The sequence below is a fragment of the Telmatherina bonti genome, assembly GCF_933228915.1.
Source record: "Telmatherina bonti genome assembly, chromosome: 6".
NCBI lineage: Eukaryota > Metazoa > Chordata > Actinopteri > Atheriniformes > Telmatherinidae > Telmatherina > Telmatherina bonti.
The window spans coordinates 41,058,648-41,083,101 of NC_136624.1; the positions used below are offsets into that span (position 1 = coordinate 41,058,648).

At 42.6% G+C, this 24,454-nt stretch overlaps 1 protein-coding gene across 6 annotated transcripts in view; it reads left to right on the forward strand.

Moving 5' to 3' along the window:
- ndrg3a (ndrg family member 3a) overlaps window positions 1-24,454 on the forward strand; it is a 160,527-nt gene that overhangs the window by 40,624 nt on the left and 95,449 nt on the right. For 5 of the 6 annotated variants that reach the window (XM_079241500.1, XM_079241504.1, XM_079241501.1 and 2 more), the window contains 6 exons: window positions 2,422-2,454; window positions 18,135-18,240; window positions 18,340-18,460; window positions 18,577-18,639; window positions 18,704-18,764; window positions 20,425-20,511. In XM_079241500.1, coding sequence (XP_079097626.1) covers window positions 2,422-2,454; window positions 18,135-18,240; window positions 18,340-18,460; window positions 18,577-18,639; window positions 18,704-18,764; window positions 20,425-20,511 — 471 coding nt within the window. Of the gene's footprint in view, window positions 1-2,421; window positions 2,455-11,592; window positions 11,729-18,134; window positions 18,241-18,339; window positions 18,461-18,576; window positions 18,640-18,703; window positions 18,765-20,424; window positions 20,512-24,454 lie in introns of those variants that run through there. The other variant, XM_079241505.1, reaches the window with a different exon arrangement.

Sequence of the window (24,454 nt, forward strand, 5' to 3'; positions counted from 1 at the left end):
ATATATATATATATAGCTGAATATATATATTTGCTAATAGACCCGGCATGCACACTCTGCAGCTCCCTTCAGCAAAATGAATTATTCATATATGCTCAACTGTCGAGAGGAGAAAAGTGGGAAGGAAGTGATGGAAAGGGTTTCACATGGACTGACTCAGTCCAGCAGGAATAAAGAGATTAAGCTGGAGGAAACACATCTTTATCATCTCATACACGTGCTGGAAGGAAGCAAGTGAGCGATGGCTGAAGGAAGGCTGACGGTGGGCTAAACATCAGATCAAAGCTCTTCCCATCTCAGAACGCTGACTGACTAGAAAGAGGAAAACACAGGAGCGTTTCCTTCCCTCCCCAGAAAGACAAGCAGTCGGGAGGCTGTGGTTCGTCAGAGGAAGAGGAGGAAGACGTGTTTGCACCTCTTCAAGCGGCGGGTCTGAACAATGAGAAGATTTTGCTTCCTTCGGCTGCATGGATGAGACTGGCACTGACCTCTCACTCCCCCTAGTGGCCGGCAGAACGTCGGACCTGGGGATGGAGATCAGAATGTTTTCAACACAAACTGTCTTTTCTTATCGATCCACCCATGTGCATACCAACCCGTGTGACCCCATCAGACACATACAGATAGCTTGCTCATTTAATAGTTTCAGGAAAAAGAAATACTTTAAGGGAAGCTGTACTTCACATCTCTCTCTTCAGATTATACAGAAAAAGCTGCTAATTTATTCAAATCTCCTGCTTTTAGGACAAACTAAAAACATCTGAAACAAAACGTTTAATACCGTCAATGAAACTCGATGCTGTAACGTATAAATTCTATATTCTGTTGGAGCCACCGGTGCAGCTAACCCTGACTGCCAGGAAAACATGGTTTACAAAGAAACTGAAAACAAGACAAAAAGAAATAAGTCTGCAGTAAAAAAGCCGACGCTGTAGATTGTAATGCCCGGCGAGACGTTGGTTAGGAGACATGAACGGATAACGTGGTGACGCTCGCTTCCACCAATATTCTGATAACACCTGCACAGTCACATATGAAGGAAATATTAAATCAGTTGATACGTTAACGTTGGTTTTTACCGTTAAAATTGTACGTTTTCCACAGGAAGCGGCTGACTGTCATTGTGAGGTGTTGCCACGGTAACCAGCTCTGGCCTCATCAGTGGAGGGAAGCGGGACGATGCTTAGCGTTATGTTACACAGCATCGGTTCAGAGGGAGTGCACCTTTTACCGCTTTGTGTCTCCAGAGGATGAAGACAAATTCTGCTTCAAAGAATCAAAGTCCACAGATAGTTTCCTGGTTTTATTGCAGGAAGTATCGTCACCGTTCACTCGCATCATTCAGTGTGGATCCATCCTGAACCACGTTTATAAAGTCCTCCGCCGTTCGCTCTGCGTCCAGCCAATCAGAACGTCCGGTCAGCCAGACAGCAAACTGGTCTCTCCTGGACCGACGGAGCCCAGTAACGTTTATGGACCCGGACCACTGGCGGTCGGGACGTTTGGGGACCGTCCTGGTCTCTCCTGGACCGACAGAGCCCAGTAACATTTATGGACCCGGACCACTGGCGGTCGGGACGTTTGGGGACCGTCCTGGTCTCTCCTGGACCGACAGAGCCCAGTAACATTTATGGACCCGGACCGCTGCTGGTCGGGACGTTTGGGGACCGTCCTGGTCTCTCCTGGACCGACGGAGCCCAGTAACATTTATGGACCCAGACCACTGGCGGTCGGGACGTTTGGGGACCGTCCTGGTCTCTCCTGGACCGACGGAGCCCAGTAACATTTATGGACCCAGACCACTGGCGGTCGGGACGTTTGGGGACCGTCCTGGTCTCTCCTGGACCGACGGAGCTCAATAAGCCTCCAGGCTGCTTTCACACCGATGCCCCGTCACCGATCGGCCTGCCGTCTGAGAGTCGAGCCTCGGTCATATGCAGGTTCTGACTGTCTGTTGCCATGGTTACCAACTGGCCTTTGAGCCAACGCAATAATTTGTCCGGAACTTTTTCTTGGTGTCCTACAACACTTTTAATGGACAGCCTGCAGCCAATCAGAACCGAGTTTTGACGCAGACCATGGTACTGCGAGGTGTTAACATGTTTGTGTATTAGTATATGAAAATGTATTGTTTAGTATGTATTAAAATAGTTTTTATTTATGTATGCGTTGTTACTTGTGTGTTCTCAGACCATGCAGAAACTGCTGCAGCTGGTCCAGTTTTATCAGACTCAGCAGAAGGAAAACAGCTGAAGAGCTGTGAAAGTGCAACGATTTTTGGTACATCTTATGTATGAAGAATAAATCCCAAACATTCCTCCTCATCACCTGCAGTAGTGTTGGTGATCCGTTATCACCGTTTAAACGTCTGACATGTCGTCTGAGGCACGTTTTAACCGTTGTCTCTCACCTTTCTTGCAGAATGGACGCAACTTTCAGGATTTTGACTGCCAGGTGAGTGTTGTTTTCCTCTCTTCTTGGTGTGGATTGTTGAGGAGATGCCTCTGTCTAACCCCCCCTGCTGCTGAAGGTGTCCGATTCCTCCCCCATCTAAGCATTCAGTGGGAACACCAGCTGCATCGCATTGCTTTTAGTCACTAAGGTGAAGGTTTGTTTCCTCACCGAGCATCAGTCGATTATTTCACTGTAAATACTGTTGCTGCTTTGGCTTTTTTGCTCCTGTGCTGAGGTTTCTTCAAAATGATCAATGCTGTTTTGTCTGTTTCTGCTTTTAACGGTTGGGTGTTGATGGATTGTTGGAAAAATGCTCTTTGTGAACCCTGATTTAGAACGCAGGTTCGCTGAATCTGGATGAATTTAATGTCACGTTGCTGCGCTGTGGTTGGGATGTCATGACGTCAACAGCACAACAAATATTTAGCTGCTTGTCTGCATTTATTTCTAAACCCTATCTACTGAGGAACAAATGGATGTCCTTTAAAACATATAAAGTCAGTTTTAAAATCAGGAAAATGTTCTGTAAGGCCGGACAACCTGAATATGTCGCAGCTACACCATGTAAAGACTTGTGTGATAATCCACTTCCCTCTTCTCATCCTGTCCCCATCGCTGATGGTACAAATTTGACCGTACTGAAGATGTATTTGTATAATTATGGAAAGAGAAGTATGGCACATGTGGAGCTAAAAGGGTTCCTGGGTTCCTGCAAAGCTCTGTGTGGCAAGTAAAGGGTTAAAGCAGCAGAGCTAAATATAGCTGCTGCTGCAGTCAGAGTCACAGAGGAAGCATGTTAGCTCCCTGCCAGCCACCGCTGCCTGCAGCCCCCCCCCCCCAGCTGGGGCTTGAACCAGCGACCTTCTCACAGTGAAGCTGCTCTAAAAGCTGCTCGACTTCTGGCTGGGATGTCTCTCTGAAGCAAGCAGTTCGGCTCCTGTTCTTTTAAAATAAACTCATATTCAGGAGTCTCAAAGAGATCAGAAAATCCTGAAACAGAATTTTTTAACTCCATGTTGTGTTACAGCGACGGGACACATCAAATTACTTAAAGCTACAAATCAGATGTCCTTCAGCATTTTATGTCCCTGTATGCATCAACACAGAGATTCCAGCTGTTTTCAGCATCGAACCACGCTGGAATCTTTTTTTCCTCCTAAACCAGAGTGTCGTTTTGCATTTAGGTCTCCAGCAGAACCGTAGCGTCACAGAACGAATGAATAACCAAAAGTACCGATTTAGAGTGCACTGATATCAAAATGTTTACTGTGCCAGCCTTTTCCACCTTACTTATAATATCCGTGGCAGCGTAGACTGTCTGATTGTTGTATGCTCTTCCAAAACCCAAATAGAATAAAAAGCCAAAGGATTTAGAAAATTACAATTTATTTTTCTTTCAACAAAATAAAATAAAGGTGGATCATTATATATTTGTTCCAGTGAACAAAAACCAACAAAACACCTGAAAGTGGTCAAAAAATCATTTCATTCCTTCTCACACAACCTGATACTGATTTCCAACAAAAACAAGAACACATAAATGACCTGTCTTCCCTCATCGTTCTCACACTCATCAAAAAGCTAACGAACAGACTTAAAAAAAATCTATTCGTGTAAAATAACTTAATATACTAAAATATAATACTGAAAATAATTTAACTAATTTAAAAACAACAAAAACAAATAAATGGCCTCTACGTTTACATTTAATGAACTTAGGAAGCATTAGGAATCAGAGAACTGCAGCAGATGTTCTTGTCCTACATCCGTCTTACATAGATCTACTATCAGATTCCAGATCCATTTATAATGAATCCACAGCGTCTTGGAGAATTTGTGGTGTTTGTTGCATGTTTGTTTTGTTGTGGTGATAAAATGTATCCAGAACGTTGTTCCTATTCTGAATGGTAGTATCCAGAATGTTGTTGTATTTCTGGATGGTAGTATCCAGAATGTTGTTCCTGTTTTGGATGGTAGTATCCAGAATGTTGTTCCTGTTCTGGATGGTAGTATCCAGAATGTTGTTCCTGTTCTGGATGGTAGTATCCAGGATGTTGTTCTTGTTCTGGATGGTAGTATCCAGAATGTTGTTGTATTTCTGGATGGTAGTATCCAGAATGTTTTTCCTGTTCTGGATGGTAGTATCCAGAATATGTTTCCTGTTCTTGATGGTAGTATCCAGAATATTTTTCCTGTTCTGGATGGTAGTATCCAGAATGTTGTTGTATTTCTGGATGGTAGTATCCAGAATGTTGTTCCTGTTCTGGATGGTAGTATCCAGAATATTTTTGCTGTTCTGAATGGTAGTATCCAGAATGTTGTTGTATTTCTGGATGGTAGTATCCAGAATATGTTTCCTGTTCTGAATGGTAGTATCCAGAATATGTTTCCTGTTCTGAATGGTAGTATCCAGATTGTTGTTCCTGTCTGGATGGTAGTATCCAGATTGTTGTTCCTGTCTGGATGGTCGTATCCAGAATGTTTTTCCTGTTTTTGATGGTAGTATCCAGAATGTTTTTCCTGTTCTGGATGGTAGTATCCAGATTGTTGTTGTATTTCTGGATGGTAGTATCCAGAATGTTGTTTCTGTTCTGGATGGTCGTATCCAGAATGTTGTTTCTGTTCTGGATGGTCGTATCCAGAATGTTGTTCCTGTTCTGGATGGTAGTATCCAGAATATTTTTTTCTTTTCTTGATGGTAGTATCCAGAATGTTGTTCCTGTTCTGGATGGTAGTATCCAGAATGTTGTTCCTGTTCTGGATGGTAGTATCCAGAATGTTTTTCCTGTTCTGGATGGTAGTATCCAGAATGTTGTTCCTGTTCTGGATGGTAGTATCCAGATTGTTTTTTCTCTTCTGGATGGTCGTATCCAGAATATGTTTCCTGTTCTTGATGGTAGTATCCAGAATGTTTTTCCTGTTTTTGATGGTAGTATCCAGAATGTTTTTCCTTTTCTGGATGGTAGTATCCAGAATATTTTTCCTGTTCTTGATGGTAGTATCCAGATTGTTGTTGTATTTCTGGATGGTAGTATCCAGATTTTTGTTCCTGTCTGGATGGTCGTATCCAGAATGTTGTTTCTGTTCTGGATGGTCGTATCCAGAATGTTGTTCCTGTTCTGGATGGTCGTATCCAGAATGTTGTTTCCGTTCTGGATGGTAGTATCCAGAATGTTGTTTCTGTTCTGGATGGTAGTATCCAGATTGTTGTTCCTGTTCTGGATGATAGTATCCAGAATATGTTTCCTGTTCTGAATGGTAGTATCCAGATTGTTGTTCCTGTCTGGATGGTAGTATCCAGATTGTTGTTCCTGTCTGGATGGTCGTATCCAGAATGTTTTTCCTGTTTTTGATGGTAGTATCCAGAATGTTTTTCCTGTTCTGGATGGTAGTATCCAGATTGTTGTTGTATTTCTGGATGGTAGTATCCAGATTTTTGTTCCTGTCTGGATGGTCGTATCCAGAATGTTGTTTCTGTTCTGGATGGTCGTATCCAGAATGTTGTTCCTGTTCTGGATGGTAGTATCCAGAATATTTTTTTCTTTTCTTGATGGTAGTATCCAGAATGTTGTTCCTGTTCTGGATGGTAGTATCCAGAATGTTTTTCCTGTTCTTGATGGTAGTATCCAGAATATTTTTCCTGTTCTTGATGGTAGTATCCAGATTGTTGTTGTATTTCTGGATGGTAGTATCCAGATTTTTGTTCCTGTCTGGATGGTCGTATCCAGAATGTTGTTTCTGTTCTGGATGGTCGTATCCAGAATGTTGTTTCCGTTCTGGATGGTCGTATCCAGAATGTTGTTTCTGTTCTGGATGGTAGTATCCAGGATGTTGTTCCTGTTCTGGATGGTAGTATCCAGAATATGTTTCCTGTTCTGGATGGTAGTATCCAGAATATGTTTCCTGTTCTGGATGGTAGTATCCAGAATGTTTTTCCTGTTCTGGATGGTAGTATCCAGAATGTTTTTCCTGTTCTGGATGGTAGTATCCAGAAGGTGTTTCCTGTTCTGGATGGTAGTATCCAGAATATGTTTCCTGTTCTTGATGGTAGTATCCAGAATGTTGTTTCTCTTCTGGATGGTCGTATCCAGAATGTTTTTCCTGTTCTTGATGGTAGTATCCAGAATGTTGTTCCTGTTCTGGATGGTTGTATTCAGGATGTTGTTCCTGTTCTGGATGGTTGTATTCAGGATGTTAGTATCCAGATTGTTGTTCCTGTTCTGGATGATAGTATCCAGAATATGTTTCCTGTTCTGAATGGTAGTATCCAGAATGTTGTTGTATTTCTGGATGGTAGTATCCAGAATGTTTCCTGTTCTTGATGGTAGTATCCAGAATGTTTTTCCTGTTCTGGATGGTAGTATCCAGATTGTTGTTCCTGTCTGGATGGTCGTATCCAGAATATGTTTCCTGTTCTTGATGGTAGTATCCAGAATGTTTTTCCTGTTTTTGATGGTAGTATCCAGAATGTTTTTCCTTTTCTGGATGGTAGTATCCAGAATATTTTTCCTGTTCTTGATGGTAGTATCCAGATTGTTGTTGTATTTCTGGATGGTAGTATCCAGAATGTTGTTTCTGTTCTGGATGGTCGTATCCAGAATGTTGTTCCTGTTCTGGATGGTCGTATCCAGAATGTTGTTCCTGTTCTGGATGGTAGTATCCAGAATGTTGTTTCTGTTCTGGATGGTAGTATTCAGATTGTTGTTTCTGTTCTGGATGGTAGTATCCAGATTGTTGTTTCCGTTCTGGATGGTAGTATCCAGAATATGTTTCCTGTTCTTGATGGTAGTATCCAGAATGTTGTTGTATTTCTGGATGGTACTATCCAGGACGTTGTTCCTGTTCTGGATGGTAGTATCCAGAATGTTGTTTCTGTTCTGGATGGTAGTATCCAGGATGTTGTTCCTGTTCTGGATGGTAGTATCCAGAATATGTTTCCTGTTCTTGATGGTAGTATCCAGAATGTTGTTGTATTTCTGGATGGTAGTATCCAGAATGTTTTTCCTGTTCTTGATGGTAGTATCCAGAATATGTTTCCTGTTCTTGATGGTCGTATCCAGAATGTTGTTTCTCTTCTGGATGGTCGTATCCAGAATGTTTTTCCTGTTCTTGATGGTAGTATCCAGAATGTTGTTCCTGTTCTGGATGGTTGTATTCAGGATGTTAGTATCCAGATTGTTGTTCCTGTTCTGGATGATAGTATCCAGAATATGTTTCCTGTTCTGAATGGTAGTATCCAGAATGTTGTTGTATTTCTGGATGGTAGTATCCAGAATGTTTTTCCTCTTCTGGATGGTAGTATCCAGATTGTTGTTGTATTTCTGGATGGTAGTATCCAGATTGTTGTTCCTGTCTGGATGGTAGTATCCAGAATGTTGTTTCTCTTCTGGATGGTCGTATCCAGAATGTTTTTCCTGTTTTTGATGGTAGTATCCAGAATGTTTTTCCTTTTCTGGATGGTAGTATCCAGAATGTTTTTCCTGTTCTGGATGGTAGTATCCAGAATGTTTTTCCTGTTCTGGATGGTAGTATCCAGAATGTTGTTTCTGTTCTGGATGGTAGTATCCAGAATATGTTTCCTGTTCTTGATGGTCGTATCCAGAATGTTGTTTCTCTTCTGGATGGTCGTATCCAGAATGTTGTTCCTGTTCTGGATGGTAGTATCCAGAATGTTGTTCCTGTTCTGGATGGTTGTATTCAGGATGTTGTTCCTCTTCTGGATGGTAGTATCCAGATTGTTGTTGTATTTCTGGATGGTAGTATCCAGATTGTTGTTTCTCTTCTGGATGGTCGTATCCAGAATGTTTTTCCTGTTTTTGATGGTAGTATCCAGAATGTTTTTCCTTTTCTGGATGGTAGTATCCAGAATATTTTTCCTGTTCTTGATGGTAGTATCCAGAATGTTTTTCCTGTTCTGGATGGTAGTATCCAGAATGTTGTTTCTGTTCTGGATGGTCGTATCCAGAATGTTGTTCCTGTTCTGGATGGTAGTATCCTGGATGGTAGTATCCAGGATGTTGTTTCTGTTCTGGATGGTAGTATTCAGATTGTCGTTTCTGTTCTGGATGGTAGTATCCAGAATGTTGTTGTAGTTCTGGATGGTACTATCCAGGACGTTGTTCCTGTTCTGGATGGTAGTATCCAGAATGTTGTTTCTGTTCTGGATGGTAGTATCCAGGATGTTGTTCCGGTTCTGGATGGTAGTATCCAGAATATGTTTCCTGTTCTTGATGGTGGTATCCAGAATATGTTTCCTGTTCTGGATGGTAGTATCCAGAATGTTTTTCCTGTTCTGGATGGTAGTATCCAGAATGTTGTTGTATTTCTGGATGGTAGTATCCAGAATATGTTTCCTGTTCTTGATGGTAGTATCCAGAATGTTGTTTCTCTTCTGGATGGTCGTATCCAGAATGTTGTTCCTGTTCTGGATGGTAGTATCCAGAATGTTGTTCCTGTTCTGGATGGTTGTATTCAGGATGTTGTTCCTGTTCTGGATGGTAGTATCCAGAATGTTGTTCCTGTTCTGGATGGTTGTATTCAGGATGTTGTTCCAGTTCTGGATGGTAGTATCCAGATTGTTGTTCCTGTTCTGGATGGTAGTATCCAGAATATGTTTCCTGTTCTGAATGGTAGTATCCAGAATGTTGTTGTATTTCTCGATGGTAGTATCCAGAATATTTTTCCTGTTCTGGATGGTAGTATCCAGAATGTTGTTCCTGTTCTGGATGGTAGTATCCAGAATGTTGTTCCTTTTCTGGATGGTAGTATCCAGAATGTTGTTCCTTTTCTGGATGGTAGTATCCAGAATGTTGTTCCTTTTCTGGATGGTAGTATCCAGAATGTTTCCTGTTGTGGATGGTAGTATCCAGAATGTTTTTCCTGTTCTGGATGGTAGTATCCAGATTGTTGTTTTATTTCTGGATGGTAGTATCCAGATTGTTGTTCCTGTCTGGATGGTAGTATCCAGAATGTTGTTTCTCTTCTGGATGGTAGTATCTAGAATATGTTTCCTGTTCTTGATGGTAGTATCCAGAATGTTTTTCCTGTTCTGGATGGTAGTATCCAGAATGTTGTTCCTGTTCTGGATGGTTGTATTCAGGATGTTGTTCCTGTTCTGGATGGTAGTATCCAGGATGTTGTTCCTGTTTTGGATGGTAGTATCTCACAACCAAAAACACATCATGAAGATCCCGCCAACAGGTTTCACCGCAAGTTGCAAACAAACAAACAGATCAACAAACAAATGCCATTATTAAATTAAATATTTCAGTTTAAGCAATATTTTTGCATAAGTTACATATTTATATTATTGTCATTTGTTAGAATTGTGGTTTTAGTTCATTGTGTTTATATAAATTTATTTCATAATGTTTTATCATCTTAAATATAAGATTTATTTAATAATTTATTTAACTTACGATATTGTTAAAATTAATTTCATTAACTTCATATATCTATCTATCTATATATATATATATATATATATATTAAACGTGTTTTTGTTTTTCATTTTACCCATATTAACTATTTTTCTTCTTATTTCTTCCTATTATATTTACATATTTGATTTATTTGACATTTTTACTCAGTTTTACATTATAACATCCAAATTGCCAAAATGTCAAAACCCTTTTTATCTAGTCATGGACCTCTGGAGAGTCTCCAGGTAGCGGAAGTCACTCATGTCCCCCGTGGGAGAAACATGCTTGCAGGTGGTCATGATGCGACCTGCCCAGAATAATAAAACAAATAGATTTCTGCTCCTCCACATTTTTTCTGTTCTACATCTTAGGCTGGGCAGAAGGAAGACGTCCTCCTCATCGCAGCATCATCAAGGTGACGTTCCTGCAGCTGCAGGATGGCTGCTATAGCGCCCCCACAGGTAGCTGCGGGTACTGCAGCATGTCAGCCATGTGTACCTGCAGAAGCATGAAGGTGATGCTGTTGAGATGAGGTGGAGCCGTAAGCATGGGCCTCTGCTGCGGAATTATGAAACATGTTCGTGCCATTCATGTGCAACACAGCTGGGACGCAGGAGAAGGCCAGCTTTCCAGCATGGCGTCACTTCACACAGAGAAAACATGGCTGAAGGGCTTGGGGTCTACATATCTCACATGTTTTTCTCTCTGTTTATACCTCACAGGTCTCTCCATATGAAATCATTTAAAAAGTGACAGAATGTGTCCTACTCGTATCAGTGTCATGCTCAGATCAGCAGAGGGAGCCGTCAGCCGGTTCGGTTTGCAGTCTGCTTGCTCTGAAGGCGGCCGTCCTCAGACGACTTTTAGCTGAAGCAGTTATCAGTTGTAGGGCTTTATCTCCATGTGGACGATGCAGTCCAGTATTCTGAACAAACGGAGCATTTCTGCAGCCTGGAGGTCACCGTGTCACTCCTGAGACTGCAGCAGTCAGACACAGCAGCTTCCACCCAGACCTGCTGACAGACAGTTGTCCTGACGACGCGGCGACTCCGCGCTCTGCCATTGGCTGCCGTCGGCTTCAGAGGCGGGACATTAGTACTCGTGCACAGAGTGAAAAAGGAGCGATCGATAGGAGGAGGGTGTTTGGATGACTCAGCGGGAAGCTGCGAGGATCTGGAGCTTGTGGAAGGAAAAGATTGTTTTCCTCCCTTAGGGAAGCTGGAACATGAGGATGTGGAATCAATACTGTGATTGATTTCTGGGTGAATGTTTGTGGAAGTGTTGCTGCCTCCATGGGCGCTCCGCTCCGGCAGCGACGTGAATCTGCAGACAGACCGCCAGCAGCCATGCTGCTGATGCAGGAACCAGGCGGTGAAAGTCGGCCTCTCCTCATCATCAATAACGTGATGTCAACAGCCTGCCCCCCCCCCCCCCCCCCCCCCCTCCCTTTAGCTCCATTATCCTCCAAGCCCCACCCCCCCTCCTTCCACCTGACCCTCCGCAGTCCAATGAGATGCAGCGGTGTCTGAATGCAGGGATGCCTTGTGACTGCTAAGCACAAACTGCAGTCTCACTCTCCTCCTCTTCCTCTGTATCTTTCCCTGCTCTTTTCCACTTTTCTCTCTCTCTTTCTGCATCTTACCCCCCCCCCAGCTTTCATTCAAGTTGTTTATCCGTCTCCCTCTCGCTTCTTTTTCTCTGCTCTTCCTCGCTGCCTCACCCTTCCTCCTCCTCCTCTGAAGCTCCTCCGAACCACCCAGCATACGCCTGCTCATAGCAGACACACTCCTGTGCTGTGAAACATGTCAGCTGTTCTGGACATGGACCAGATTGCATGCGCTGGGAAAGGAGTGGTGAGTGCCTGACTCGACACAGCGGTGGGTCCAAGCAGCAGAAGGTTCTGGTTGGTGTCGGGGTGCAGCAAAAGGTTCTGGTTGGTGTCGGGGTGCAGCAGAAGGTTCTGGTTGGTGTCGGGGTGCAGCAGAAGGTTCTGGTTGGTGTTGGGGTGCAGCAGAAGGTTCTGGTTGGTGTCGGGGTGCAGCTTTTCTGAAGGCAGCTGCCTGTAGGATGTCTGAATATTGGCTCTTTTTCTGCCTTGCTGTGTGAGTTTTGTTGGTTTTTCAGAGCACAGGGGAAACATTTGTCCTGCATGTTGGAGCGCCTCCAGGTCCACATGTGCACAGCCTGAACTTCGCAGGGTGTGGTGGTCCATCTGAAGATGATGCGATGAAAGATGCATGTGTTGTGCTTAAGTGGCTGTCAGGATGTTCCAGGCTGTTTCTTTCTTTGTATGTTGCTCAGGATTTAGTGAATGTCTGTGAATGTTGCATTGTCTTCTTATTCTGTTCCACATAAAGCAGGGAGGAAGGTCACTCACTTCAGCACACACTGTGGCAACAAACCATCAGAAAAGATGGTGACTGCTGCAGAGACCTTGACGTTATATTTTGAAGCCTCTGCTTCAGCGACACAGCAGGATGGCTGTGTTGTCACAGGGAGAAGCACCTCTATGTGTCTCGTGTTTGTGTGCACTTGTGAGTCCTTTACTGGTTTTGCGGCAGGACAAGGAAATGGAGTAGAGAAACTGACAAGCCAAGGCGTTGCGGAAAGACCACATTGTTATTTAATTCAACTTCAGTCACTCTTCCTATAAAAAGAGACTTTATCACCTCCAGGAAACATCCAGAAACCTTGTTCTGAAAGCACAAACCACCGCTCCATACCCAACACCCCCCCCCCCCCCCCCCCCACCCCCCCACCCCCCCACCCCCAGCTAACCACCGGTGGAAAGAGTTGAAGCGTCGGCTCTTCTTCTTCCCTCCGGCTGTCCAGACCTCCAGCCCATCAGTGTCTTCTCTCATGCCTCACTGTGTCAGAAGACATGATGAGAGGCCTGACTTCTGGGATCGCTGAAGCCTTTAAGCCAACCAGGAGTCAGCCGGACAGATCCGAGTTCCCATTCATCGCCTCGATCCCTTCATTTAGTCTGTCAGGATATTGATGGAAAGGTGAGAAACGAGAGCGATGCTCCTTCTGTTTGAGTGTTCTGGTGTCATCCGAGCATTAAAAGACACTCTTCCTATTTTCATGCTCTATTTCCTCTCATCCACTTCCAGATTCCTTATTGCTGCATCTGCTTTCCCTCCTCTCATTTCTCCTCGTGGTTGGGCTGCAGGTATCTGCTCTTCCCATGCAGGTATCTCCTCTTCCCATGCAGGTATCTGCTCTTCCCATGCAGGTATCTCCTCTTCCCATGCAGGTATCTGCTCTTCCCATGCAGGTATCTCCTCTTCCCATGCAGGTATCTCCTCTTCCCATGCAGGTATCGTCTCTTCAGGCTGCAGGACGACCCCAGCAGGGCGTTGGCATTGGGACTTGATGGAAGTCGGGCATTTTAAGAGTTCATTTGCCTTATTTTGCCCTTGATTCTGCCCTTGTATAAACTGGTACATCATGCTGCAGCAGTGCTATGGGGAGCGCTTTGCTTTCTCCATCTGTAAAAGGTTTTTGTGCCCTGGATGGTAGTATCCAGAATGTTGTTCCTTTTCTGGATGGTAGTATCCAGAATGTTGTTCCTTTTCTGGATGGTAGTATCCAGATTGTTGTTCCTGTTCTGGATGGTAGTATCCAGAATGTTGTTCCTTTTCTGGATGGTAGTATCCAGATTGCTGTTCCTGTTCTGGATGGTAGTATCCAGAATGTTGTTCCTTTTCTGGATGGTAGTATCCAGAATGTTGTTCCTTTTCTGGATGGTAGTATCCAGAATGTTGTTCCTTTTCTGGATGGTAGTATCCAGATTGTTGTTCCTGTTCTGGATGGTAGTATCCAGATTGTTGTTCCTGTTCTGGATGGTAGTATCCAGAATGTTGTTCCTGTTCTGGATGGTAGTATCCAGAATGTTGTTCCTGTTCTGGATGGTAGTATCCAGATTGTTGTTCCTGTTCTGGATGGTAGTATCCAGATTGTTGTTCCTTTTCTGGATGGTAGTATCCAGAATGTTGTTCCTGTTCTGGATGGTAGTATCCAGAATGTTGTTCCTGTTCTGGATGGTAGTATCCAGAATGTTGTTCCTGTTCTGGATGGTAGTATCCAGATTGTTGTTCCTGTTCTGGATGGTAGTATCCAGATTGTTGTTCCTGTTCTGGATGGTAGTATCCAGATTGTTGTTCCTGTTCTGGATGGTAGTATCCAGATTGTTGTTCCTTTTCTGGATGGTAGTATCCTGGATGGTAGTATCCAGAATGTTGTTCCTGTTCTGGATGGTAGTATCCAGATTGTTGTTCCTGTTCTGGATGGTAGTATCCAGAATGTTGTTCCTGTTCTGGATGGTAGTATCCAGATTGTTGTTCCTGTTCTGGATGGTAGTATCCAGATTGCTGTTCCTGTTCCGGATGGTAGTATCCAGGATGTTGTGCCCCCCCCCTGTGCGAAGGCCTGAGAAGAAGGTTTCCTGTCAGCTGGAATCTCTCAATTCAACCAGCTCTGAATCTCTGGACCTCCTCCCACTCCGATGGAATGCTGTAGCTCTCCAGGTACTCCCCCCCCCCCGACAGCAAATTACTAAGAATAAGCCTTTGTCTCCTCTGAGAGCTTAGTGACACATATCCATCAGCCCAGTGCTGCTGGGGACTAAACCATCCGGTCTGGTCCGGTCCGATCCGGTCTAATCCGGTCTGGTCAGCAGCAGCAAATCATCCGGTCCGGTCTGGTCCAATCAGCAGCAGCAAATCATCCGGTGTGTTTACGGTGTGCTTACGTTGTGTTTACGGAGTGTTTACGTTGTGTTTACGGTGTGTTTACGTTGTGTTTACGTTGTGTTTACGGTGTGTTTACGGAGTGTTTACGGTGTGTTTACGTTGTGTTTACGGTGTGTTTACGGAGTGTTTACGGAGTGTTTACGGTGTGTTTACGTTGTGTTTACGGAGCGTTTACGGAGTGTTTACGGTGTGTTTACGGAGTGTTTACGTTGTGTTTACGGTGTGTTTACGGAGTGTTTACGGTGTGTTTACGTTGTGTGTACGGAGTGTTTACGGTGTGTTTACGGAGTGTTTACATTGTGTTTACGGCGTGTTTACGTTGTGTTTACGTTGTGTTTACGGCGTGTTTACGGAGTGTTTACGTTGTGTTTACGGTGTGTTTACGGAGTGTTTACGGTGTGTTTACGTTGTGTTTACGGAGTGTTTACGGTGTGTGTACGGAGTGTTTACGGAGTGTTTACGGTGTGTTTACATTGTGTTTACGGTGTGTTTACGGAGTGTTTACGTTGTGTGTACGGTGTGTCTACGGAGTGTTTACGGAGTGTTTACAGTGTGTTACGGTGTCTTTACGGAGTGTTTACAGTGTGTTACGGTGTCTTTACGGAGTGTTTACGGTGTAATCGCACAGCTGAGAAGTGAGATTGTTTTTGTTGGATAAAAACCGTGTTAATTTGGTTTTGTTACCACAGATCAGATTTCCAGAAACAGGTGAAGAGGCAGGCTGTGGTGAAAAGAAAGCTGCTTATTGGAGGAAGAAAGAGTCGGTGAAGCTTTGCTGTTACATAATGAGACAATATGCAAACAGGCACATGAATAGAAGAAAATATTTGCTGATAACTGGAATACTGGCTTATTAAGGTTTAGGTATTAAGGTTTAGCAGTTAGAATATTGTTGAAGCATTTCTGGGGCTGATTGTTTCTGCTTTTTGTCTCTAAACTCGATCACATTGTGTCCTCTGGCCAGGTAAAGGCGTCTGGTCTCTCCTCTGCAGAAATACGTGGCGAGGACGTAGAGATCCTCATTCCAGAGGCTCTTTCTGCAAACATGTTTGGCAAAACAAAATGACGCTGAGCCACAGAAAGCGCTTTCAGAAGCCTGGATAAAAGCCATTTCCCCCCAAATAAAAAGACTTTTTCTCTAAGCAGCTCCATTCAGGGATTTGTTTCCTCATGGAGACAAGAGATGCATGCTTTGCATCCACAATCTGCAGATCCTAAACTCTCTGTTGTTGCCTTTGTGTGTTTTCTGGGAATGTTTGCCCATGTTCATGCTTGGATGCTGACTTGATCAATGAGAGTGATGGAAACACAAAACATGCAGAGACAGAGCGTTAGGTTCCTTGGTATGAAGGCTTATTCTGGAACTCAGAAGTCAGTCATGAATATTAAAGCTGGGTTAAAAAGATCAGTTTAATCAATTCAGATGGAATTTAAAAGAATCCATTCATAAAACTCAAGTTTGATTTTTAATCTTTTTATTTATAAGTTTACCGTAAAAGCTCCGTAAAGCGACTCATGGGACTCAGATGCACTCTGAGATATTGGCATATAAACACAACTGGTTTCTTGTGTCGTTTCCGGCCAAACGACTTGTCTCTCAGAGAGAAACACACATTCGGATGTTTTTATTCAGCACTGGATCACATTCACCTGTAAACTATTCAGCAGCTTATTCAGGATTCCTTTCTTTGTCCCAGGAGCTCCCAGAGTACTGTAGAGGTGTGACAGCTTAGCCATTGTTTCCCACCACCTACACTGAGTCCAGGGCATCCCAGAACAGAGGTGGCCTTCCTCACCAGACTGTCTCTCTGGAGCATTCACATCAGGACAGTCCGCTACACTCGGTCCGGTTGGGGGCTCAATCCGATTGGGGACTCTGTCCGGTTGGGGACTCGGTCCGGTATGGATTTACCCAAAATGTAACACCACATGCAGGAAGGGACTTGGTTTGTAGTCTGCCTCCTGTATTTGGTCTGCTTGAAATGGACCGAGTCGCTTCTTTGGTCCGAATCAGATTTTATTTGGTGCGTTCCCATTTCCCCAAACGAAGCGACTTTCCGACAAACGGATTCGGATCAGAACGGCTGATGTGGGCGTGGCCTTTAAAAGATGGCTGATGGTCCCTCTACTCCAAAAGACCTCAGCTGCCTGAGCAGGAACATTCTGCTGTTGCAACAAAGGTTGTGTCCAGTCCTGGTGGTCTTCCTGACCTTGTCAGGGTGTTCAGCAGGGTAGGCGGAGCCACCAGCTGGTTTTACCAGGAAGTTGTTCCTCAGGCTCCTCAAAGTCCTGGATCAGTTCTTGATCAGTCCTTATCAGTGAGAATAGGTTCGGGTCAGACCCACCCCTGGTCTCCACAGGCTGGGGCTCCTTGAAGCCTGAGTTGGTCTAAAGTGACTTCCAGACACCAGAGATGTTGTTTTGCTGCAGCTGGTGCTCCATCTTCTTCCTGTAGCTGTTCTTCTCATTCCTGATCTTCCTCCTGAGCTCCTACCTGTTTCCAGACACAAAACTCTCCTCTTCTCCTTCAGGAGAGCCATAATGTGTGAAAACATCCCTTGTCTTGTGTTGAAATGGTCTTTTAGGACCTCCTCAGCTTCTTCAGTCCATTTCTCCACGGTACAGCTGACACCTTTGCACAAGAGGTTTATATATGAGGTTGTTGTCAGCTCCCACATTAGCAGCTAACGCTAAGAGCCTGGGCTGACACATTAGCAGCTAATGCTAAGAGCCTAGGTTGTAACATTAGCAGCTAGCGCTAAGAGCCTAGGCTGTAACATTAGCAGCTAGCGCTAAGAGCCTGGGCTGTCACATTAGCAGCTAACGCTAAGAGCCTGGGCTGTCACATTAGCAGCTAGCGCTAAGACTGCAGGCTCTCATATTCGCAGCTAATGCTAAGAGCTAAGGCTCCTGCATTAGCAGCAAGCACTAACACCGCTAGCTCCCACATCAGCAGCTAAAGCTAAGATCATTTGCTGTCATATTAGCAGCTAGCATTACAACTGCGGGCTCCACCAAACACCAAATGTTAAGCATGCAACAAAATGCAGCAGAGTTAGCAGCGGAGCTAGCAGTGGTGTTAGCAGCAGAGTTAACAGAGTTAGCAGCGGAGCTAGCAGCGGTGTTAGCAGCAGAATTAGCAGTTGAGCCGCAGCACTGGACGTTACATAGTTACTCTTCATTTGTAAAGAAATAGCCTTTTGTGAGCATTTTAATTTAAATGGTCTGTTGAAAGTTCAACAAGTTGTTGCCGATAGAGACGTACTTGGACCCCCGACTCCCGTTGTGTGGGACGTTGGTTTGTTATGCTGGGCGTAGAAAAGTGCATGTCCTGTGTGTGGTGGTGATTTATACACAGTAAAATGTGTGTTTGTTTGTTTGCAAGTCTGAGAAAGAAACTTTTATGGCTATTTGCAGTTTGGTGTTGAAGCTGTTTAAACTTTCTCTTTCATTCTCCTTCCATGGGTCTGAAAAGCTTTTCATCTCGCCTCCTTTGTTGCAGGAGCATGACATTGAGACCCCACATGGGGTTCTCCATGTGACGATGCGAGGTGTTCCCAAAGGCAACAGGCCCGTCATCCTCACATATCACGACATCGGCCTCAACCGTGAGTCAGACAGAAATGTGCATGAGCCCTAGTTTGCTTTTGCTTCTTCACGCTTTCTGTAACAGTTTGAGATCATCGTCTGTTTGCTCCATTCTGTAGACAAGTCTTGCTTCAACACCCTGTTTAACTATGAGGACATGCAGGAGATCACCCAGCATTTCGCCGTGGTTCACGTGGACGCTCCTGGGCAGCAGGAGGGTGCGCCTCCCTTTCCCAGCGGGTGAGACTCAAACTGCTTTGTCATTACTGGGAAGAAATTTCTTCCAGTTCTGGTTCAGGAATTTGATTTGCTTTGGAAGAGTCATCAGCTCCAACTCTGTCTATGTCCGTCTCCAGGTATCGCTACCCAACCATGGACGAGCTGGCTGAAATGCTGCCCTCTGTGATGACTCAGCTGAAGTGAGCGGCGGCTGATTGATGCTTTAGTTATTCAGGCCTGCAGTAACCAACGTTTTCTCTTCAGGGTTAACAGCGTGATCGGCATTGGCGTTGGAGCCGGCGCTTACATCCTCACCCGCTTTGCCGTGAGTCCACAGCTGCAGCACCTGCAGCATCTTTATTCTGCTTGTTCCTCCTGCTCCCCGTCTCACCTGGGATAATTACGCCATGCAGGATCACTGGATGTTAAAGTCTCCCATCAAGCCCAAACAGGACTCAGTGGTTCCCTCCTTTTCACAGTCTGTAGAGCTAAAACAAGCAGAAGCTAGCAGAAATGTCCAGAAGTGGCAGAGAGGAGGCGCTGAGATGAATAATGAAAGGAAAGGATGGTAATAAGGGAACGCGTGCATCAGTAGCTCTCTGCTTCTGTTTAGAGCTGATGTGGAAAAACGCATCGCTAAATGCGTCTGCTGTCGCAGGTTTGGGTTAGGGCCCGACTGATATATCAGCCGGCCGATATTATCGGCTGATATGGGGGTCCAGGGTGATATCGGCTATCAGTAAAAAATTGCTGATTTTTTATTGATTTAATTTTGTCATGTTTGTTTCTGAGACTGCCCAGTTAAAAATGTAATTGCGCTACTTATCCAGCAGATGGCGCCATGTCTGCTGGATAAGTAGCGGGGGCGGGGCCATCCTTGCTCATGGCTGCCTACCGTGGAAGCCGAGACAGAGCACACTGGACGGTGAAACAGATAGCAGCTGAGTCAAGTAAAGTCACGTCTGCTCACCAGCATTTTATATTTTGTCACTGATAAGTTGAAATGTTAAATAAACATGTTTTCCCTCTTACATTCTCTACAGACTTGTCATTGCGTGCCTCGTGGCCGCGCTGCAGTGAGGAAAGCCGTGCTTAGTGTTTAGCTTCGGTGTGTGAAAGTTGGTGGCTGCGTGCCATTTACACACCTTCTGAATACTTATTATTATTAGTAGTAGAGCAACGGATCATCATTGATCCGCGATCCGTTCGGATCAGTATCTACGGTTCGGCGCACACGTGATCCACGGATTGATATTTAAAAAAAAAAAAAGAAAAAAAAAAGAAAGCTGCGTGCATAATCGTTCCACACAAGTGCAGCGTGGTCATGGCGAGCGGAGGAACTTGAACGCCCCGGTTCCTGTGTGGGAACACTTTGGTTTCCCTGTCAGATACGATGAAGAAGGAAAGAGGTCAGCTGATAAAACAGTGACGGTGTGTCGGCACTGTGGAATAAGAAAACCGGATTTACATTTTTTAAAATCAGAATAATAATAATTCAGATAGTTCATGGTGTCTAACAGGTAGACATGAGTTTAACAATGAGCTGAGAATGTTTTAGCTTTGAGTAATAATTTTTTTATTTTTTTCTGGTAGATGGATTTCTCAGCCATTATATCGGCTATCGGCTCTAAAGTCTTTATATCGGTATCAAAGAATGCATATCGGTCGGGCCCTAGTTTGGATTAAAATGTGTTCACCAATCATAGAGCTGCAACTCCCACATCAGGCAAGATGGATAATTCCCCAGACGTTTGCTGCCTGCCATCTCAAACCACACGCCTTCATTTCAGATGCCGGGACTCCGTTTTCTGCCTTCTTGCCTGCGGGAGTCCATCATGTTGCATCTCTGTGTGTCCTGCATGGTTAAAGACACATTTCTTCTTGATCTGATGTCCCTGCCACCCAACAGCGAAGGGAAAACTAATCTGTCTGACTGAAGCTGCAGGTTTAAGATGTTAACGGCGCGTACACCCTGTCCTTCCCAGCTGAACAATCCCAACCTCGTGGAGGGACTGGTTCTGATCGACATCGACCCATGTGCTGAAGGCTGGATAGACTGGGCCGCTTCAAAGGTCAGTTTAAACCTTCCTGAAATATTATGATAGAAATTCCTTCTGCTGGCGTCAGCCTGGAAGGTTTTTAACCTCTTGGCGTCCGCCAAGAAAGCCACGCCCACCTGCTCAGTGTAAGGCGGAACAGGCTAAGACTATGGCGGTGGACACCGGGACGCTACAAGGGAGGGCTACATTTGTTCACTCAATCAATGGATGCAGTTTGTTTTCAGTCGCCGCCACAGCGCTGGAGCGTTTTTATTTGAGATTGGCGCTTCTCTGCAGACTGCTGGATCAACAAGGACCAGCATTGCGGGGATTTGCTGCCAGGCTTCTGCTGAGACTAGGTTCTGTTCCTACAATCACGGACCACCTTTCCCACCCTGAGACACGAGCTGAAGTAAAACCGAAGGACCTAAAAATGTCGTTGGTTTTGTTTTGATCAGGCTGAAAACGTCCCGGTGAAAAGTTACGTCTAACTCTGCATGTGGATGGCGTTCTGCTACATTTGGCACATGTAGACATATTATCAGGGACGTTTACAAACCAACAAACAACTTTATTTCAGACTGTAGCTGGAAACCAAACAGATCTGTCCTGCTGCAAGTTGCTGCGTTGTTCACGCTCGTTTTCAGGGTCCTGTCCGGGCTCCAAAATGTATGGCAACATATATACGTAGACATAGACATCATATATACATAGACATCATATATACGTAGACATAGACATCATATATACGTAGACATCATATATACGTAGACGTAGACATCATATATACGTAGACATCATATATACGTAGACATCATATATACGTAGACATAGACATCATATATACGTAGACATCATATATACGTAGACATCATATATACGTAGACAGACATCATATATACGTATACGTAGACATAGACATATATACGTAGACATAGACATCATATATACGTAGACATCATATATACATAGACATAGACATCATATATACGTAGACATATATACGTAGACATAGACATCATATATACGTAGACATATATACGTAGACATATATACGTAGACATAGACATCATATATACGTAGACATCATATATACGTAGACATCATATATACGTAGACATCATATATACGTAGACATAGACATCATATATACGTAGACGTAGACATATATACGTAGACATAGACATCATATATACGTAGACATCATATATACATAGACATATATACGTAGACATAGACATATATACGTAGACATATATACGTAGACATCATATATACGTAGACATCATATATACGTAGACGTAGACATATATACGTAGACATAGACATCATATATACGTAGACATCATATATACGTAGACATCATATATACATAGACATCATATATACGTAGACATATATACGTAGACATAGACATCATATATACGTAGACATAGACATCATATATACGTAGACATCATATATACGTAGACATAGGCATCATAAATACGTAGACAGACATCATATATACGTAGACATATATACGTAGACATAGACATCATATATACGTAGACATATATACGTAGACATAGACATCACATATACGTAGACATAGACATCACATATACGTAGACATCACATATACGTAGACATAGACATCACATATACGTAGACATAGACATCACATATACGTAGACATAGACATCATATATACGTAGACATAGACATCATATATAACTAGACATATATACGTAGACATCATATATACGTAGACATCATATATACGTAGACAGACATCATATATACGTAGACATATATACGTAGACATAGACATCATATATACGTAGATATATATACGTAGACATAGACATCATATATACGTAGACATCATATATACGTAGACATAGACATCACATATACGTAGACATAGACATCATATATACGTAGACATAGACATCATATATAACTAGACATCATATATACGTAGACATCATATATACGTAGACATAGACGACATATATACGTAGACATCATATATACGTAGACATCATATATACGTAGACATAGACATATATACGTAGACATAGACATCATATATACGTAGACAGACATCATATATACGTAGACATCATATATACGTAGACATAGACATCATATATACGTAGACATCATATATACGTAGACGTAGACATCATATATATACGTAGACATAGACATCATATATACGTAGACATAGACATCATATATACGTAGACATCATATATACGTAGACATAGACATATATATGTAGACATCATATATACGTAGACATCATATATACGTAGACATAGACATCATATATACATAGACATCATATATACGTAGACATATATACGTAGACATCATATATACGTAGACATCATATATACGTAGACATAGACATCATATATACGTAGACATCATATATACGTAGACATCATATATACGTAGACGTAGACATCATATATATACGTAGACATAGACATCATATATACGTAGACATAGACATATATACGTAGACATCATATATACGTAGACATAGACATATATATGTAGACATCATATATACGTAGACATCATATATACGTAGACATAGACATCATATATACATAGACATCATATATACGTAGACATCATATATACGTAGACATCATATATACGTAGACATAGACATCATATATACGTAGACATCATTGATACGTATACGTAGACATCATATATACGTAGACATAGACATCATATATACGTAGACATCATATATACGTAGACATCATATATACGTAGACATAGACATCATATATACATAGACATCATATATACGTAGACGTAGACATCATATATACGTAGACATCATATATACGTAGACATAGACATCATATATACGTAGACATAGACATCATATATACGTAGACATCATTGATACGTAGACATAGACATCGTATATACGTAGACATCATATATACATAGACATAGACATCATATATACGTAAACATAGACATCATATATACGTAGACATCATATATACGTAGACATAGACATCATATATACGTAGACGTAGACATCATATATACGTAGACATAGACATCATATATACGTACACAGACATCATATATACGTAGACATAGACATCATATATACATAGACATCATATATACGTAGACATCATATATACATAGACATAGACATCTTATATACGTAGACATCATATATACGTAGACATATATACGTAGACATAGACATCATATATACGTAGACATCATTGATACGTAGACATCATATATACGTAAACATAGACATCATATATACATAGACATCATATATACGTAGACATCATATATACGTAGACATCATATATACGTAGACATCATATATACGTAGACATAGACATCATATATACGTAGACATAGACATATATACGTAGACGTAGACATCATATATACGTAGACATCATATATACGTAGACATATATACGTAGACATAGACATCATATATACGTAGACATCATATATACGTAGACATAGACATCATATATACGTAGACATATATACACGTAGACATCATATATACGTAGACGTAGACATCATATATACGTAGACATCATATATACGTAGACGTAGACATCATATATACGTAGACATCATATATACGTAGACATAGACATATATACGTAGACATAGACATCATATATACGTAGACATCATATATACGTAGACATCATATATACATAGACATAGACATCATATATACGTAGACATCATATATACGTAGACATCATATATACATAGACATAGACATCATATATACGTAAACATAGACATCATATATACGTAGACATCATATATACGTAGACATAGACATCATATATACGTAGACGTAGACATCATATATACGTAGACATAGACATATATACGTAGACATATATACGTAGACATAGACATCATATATACGTACACAGACATCATATATACATAGACATCA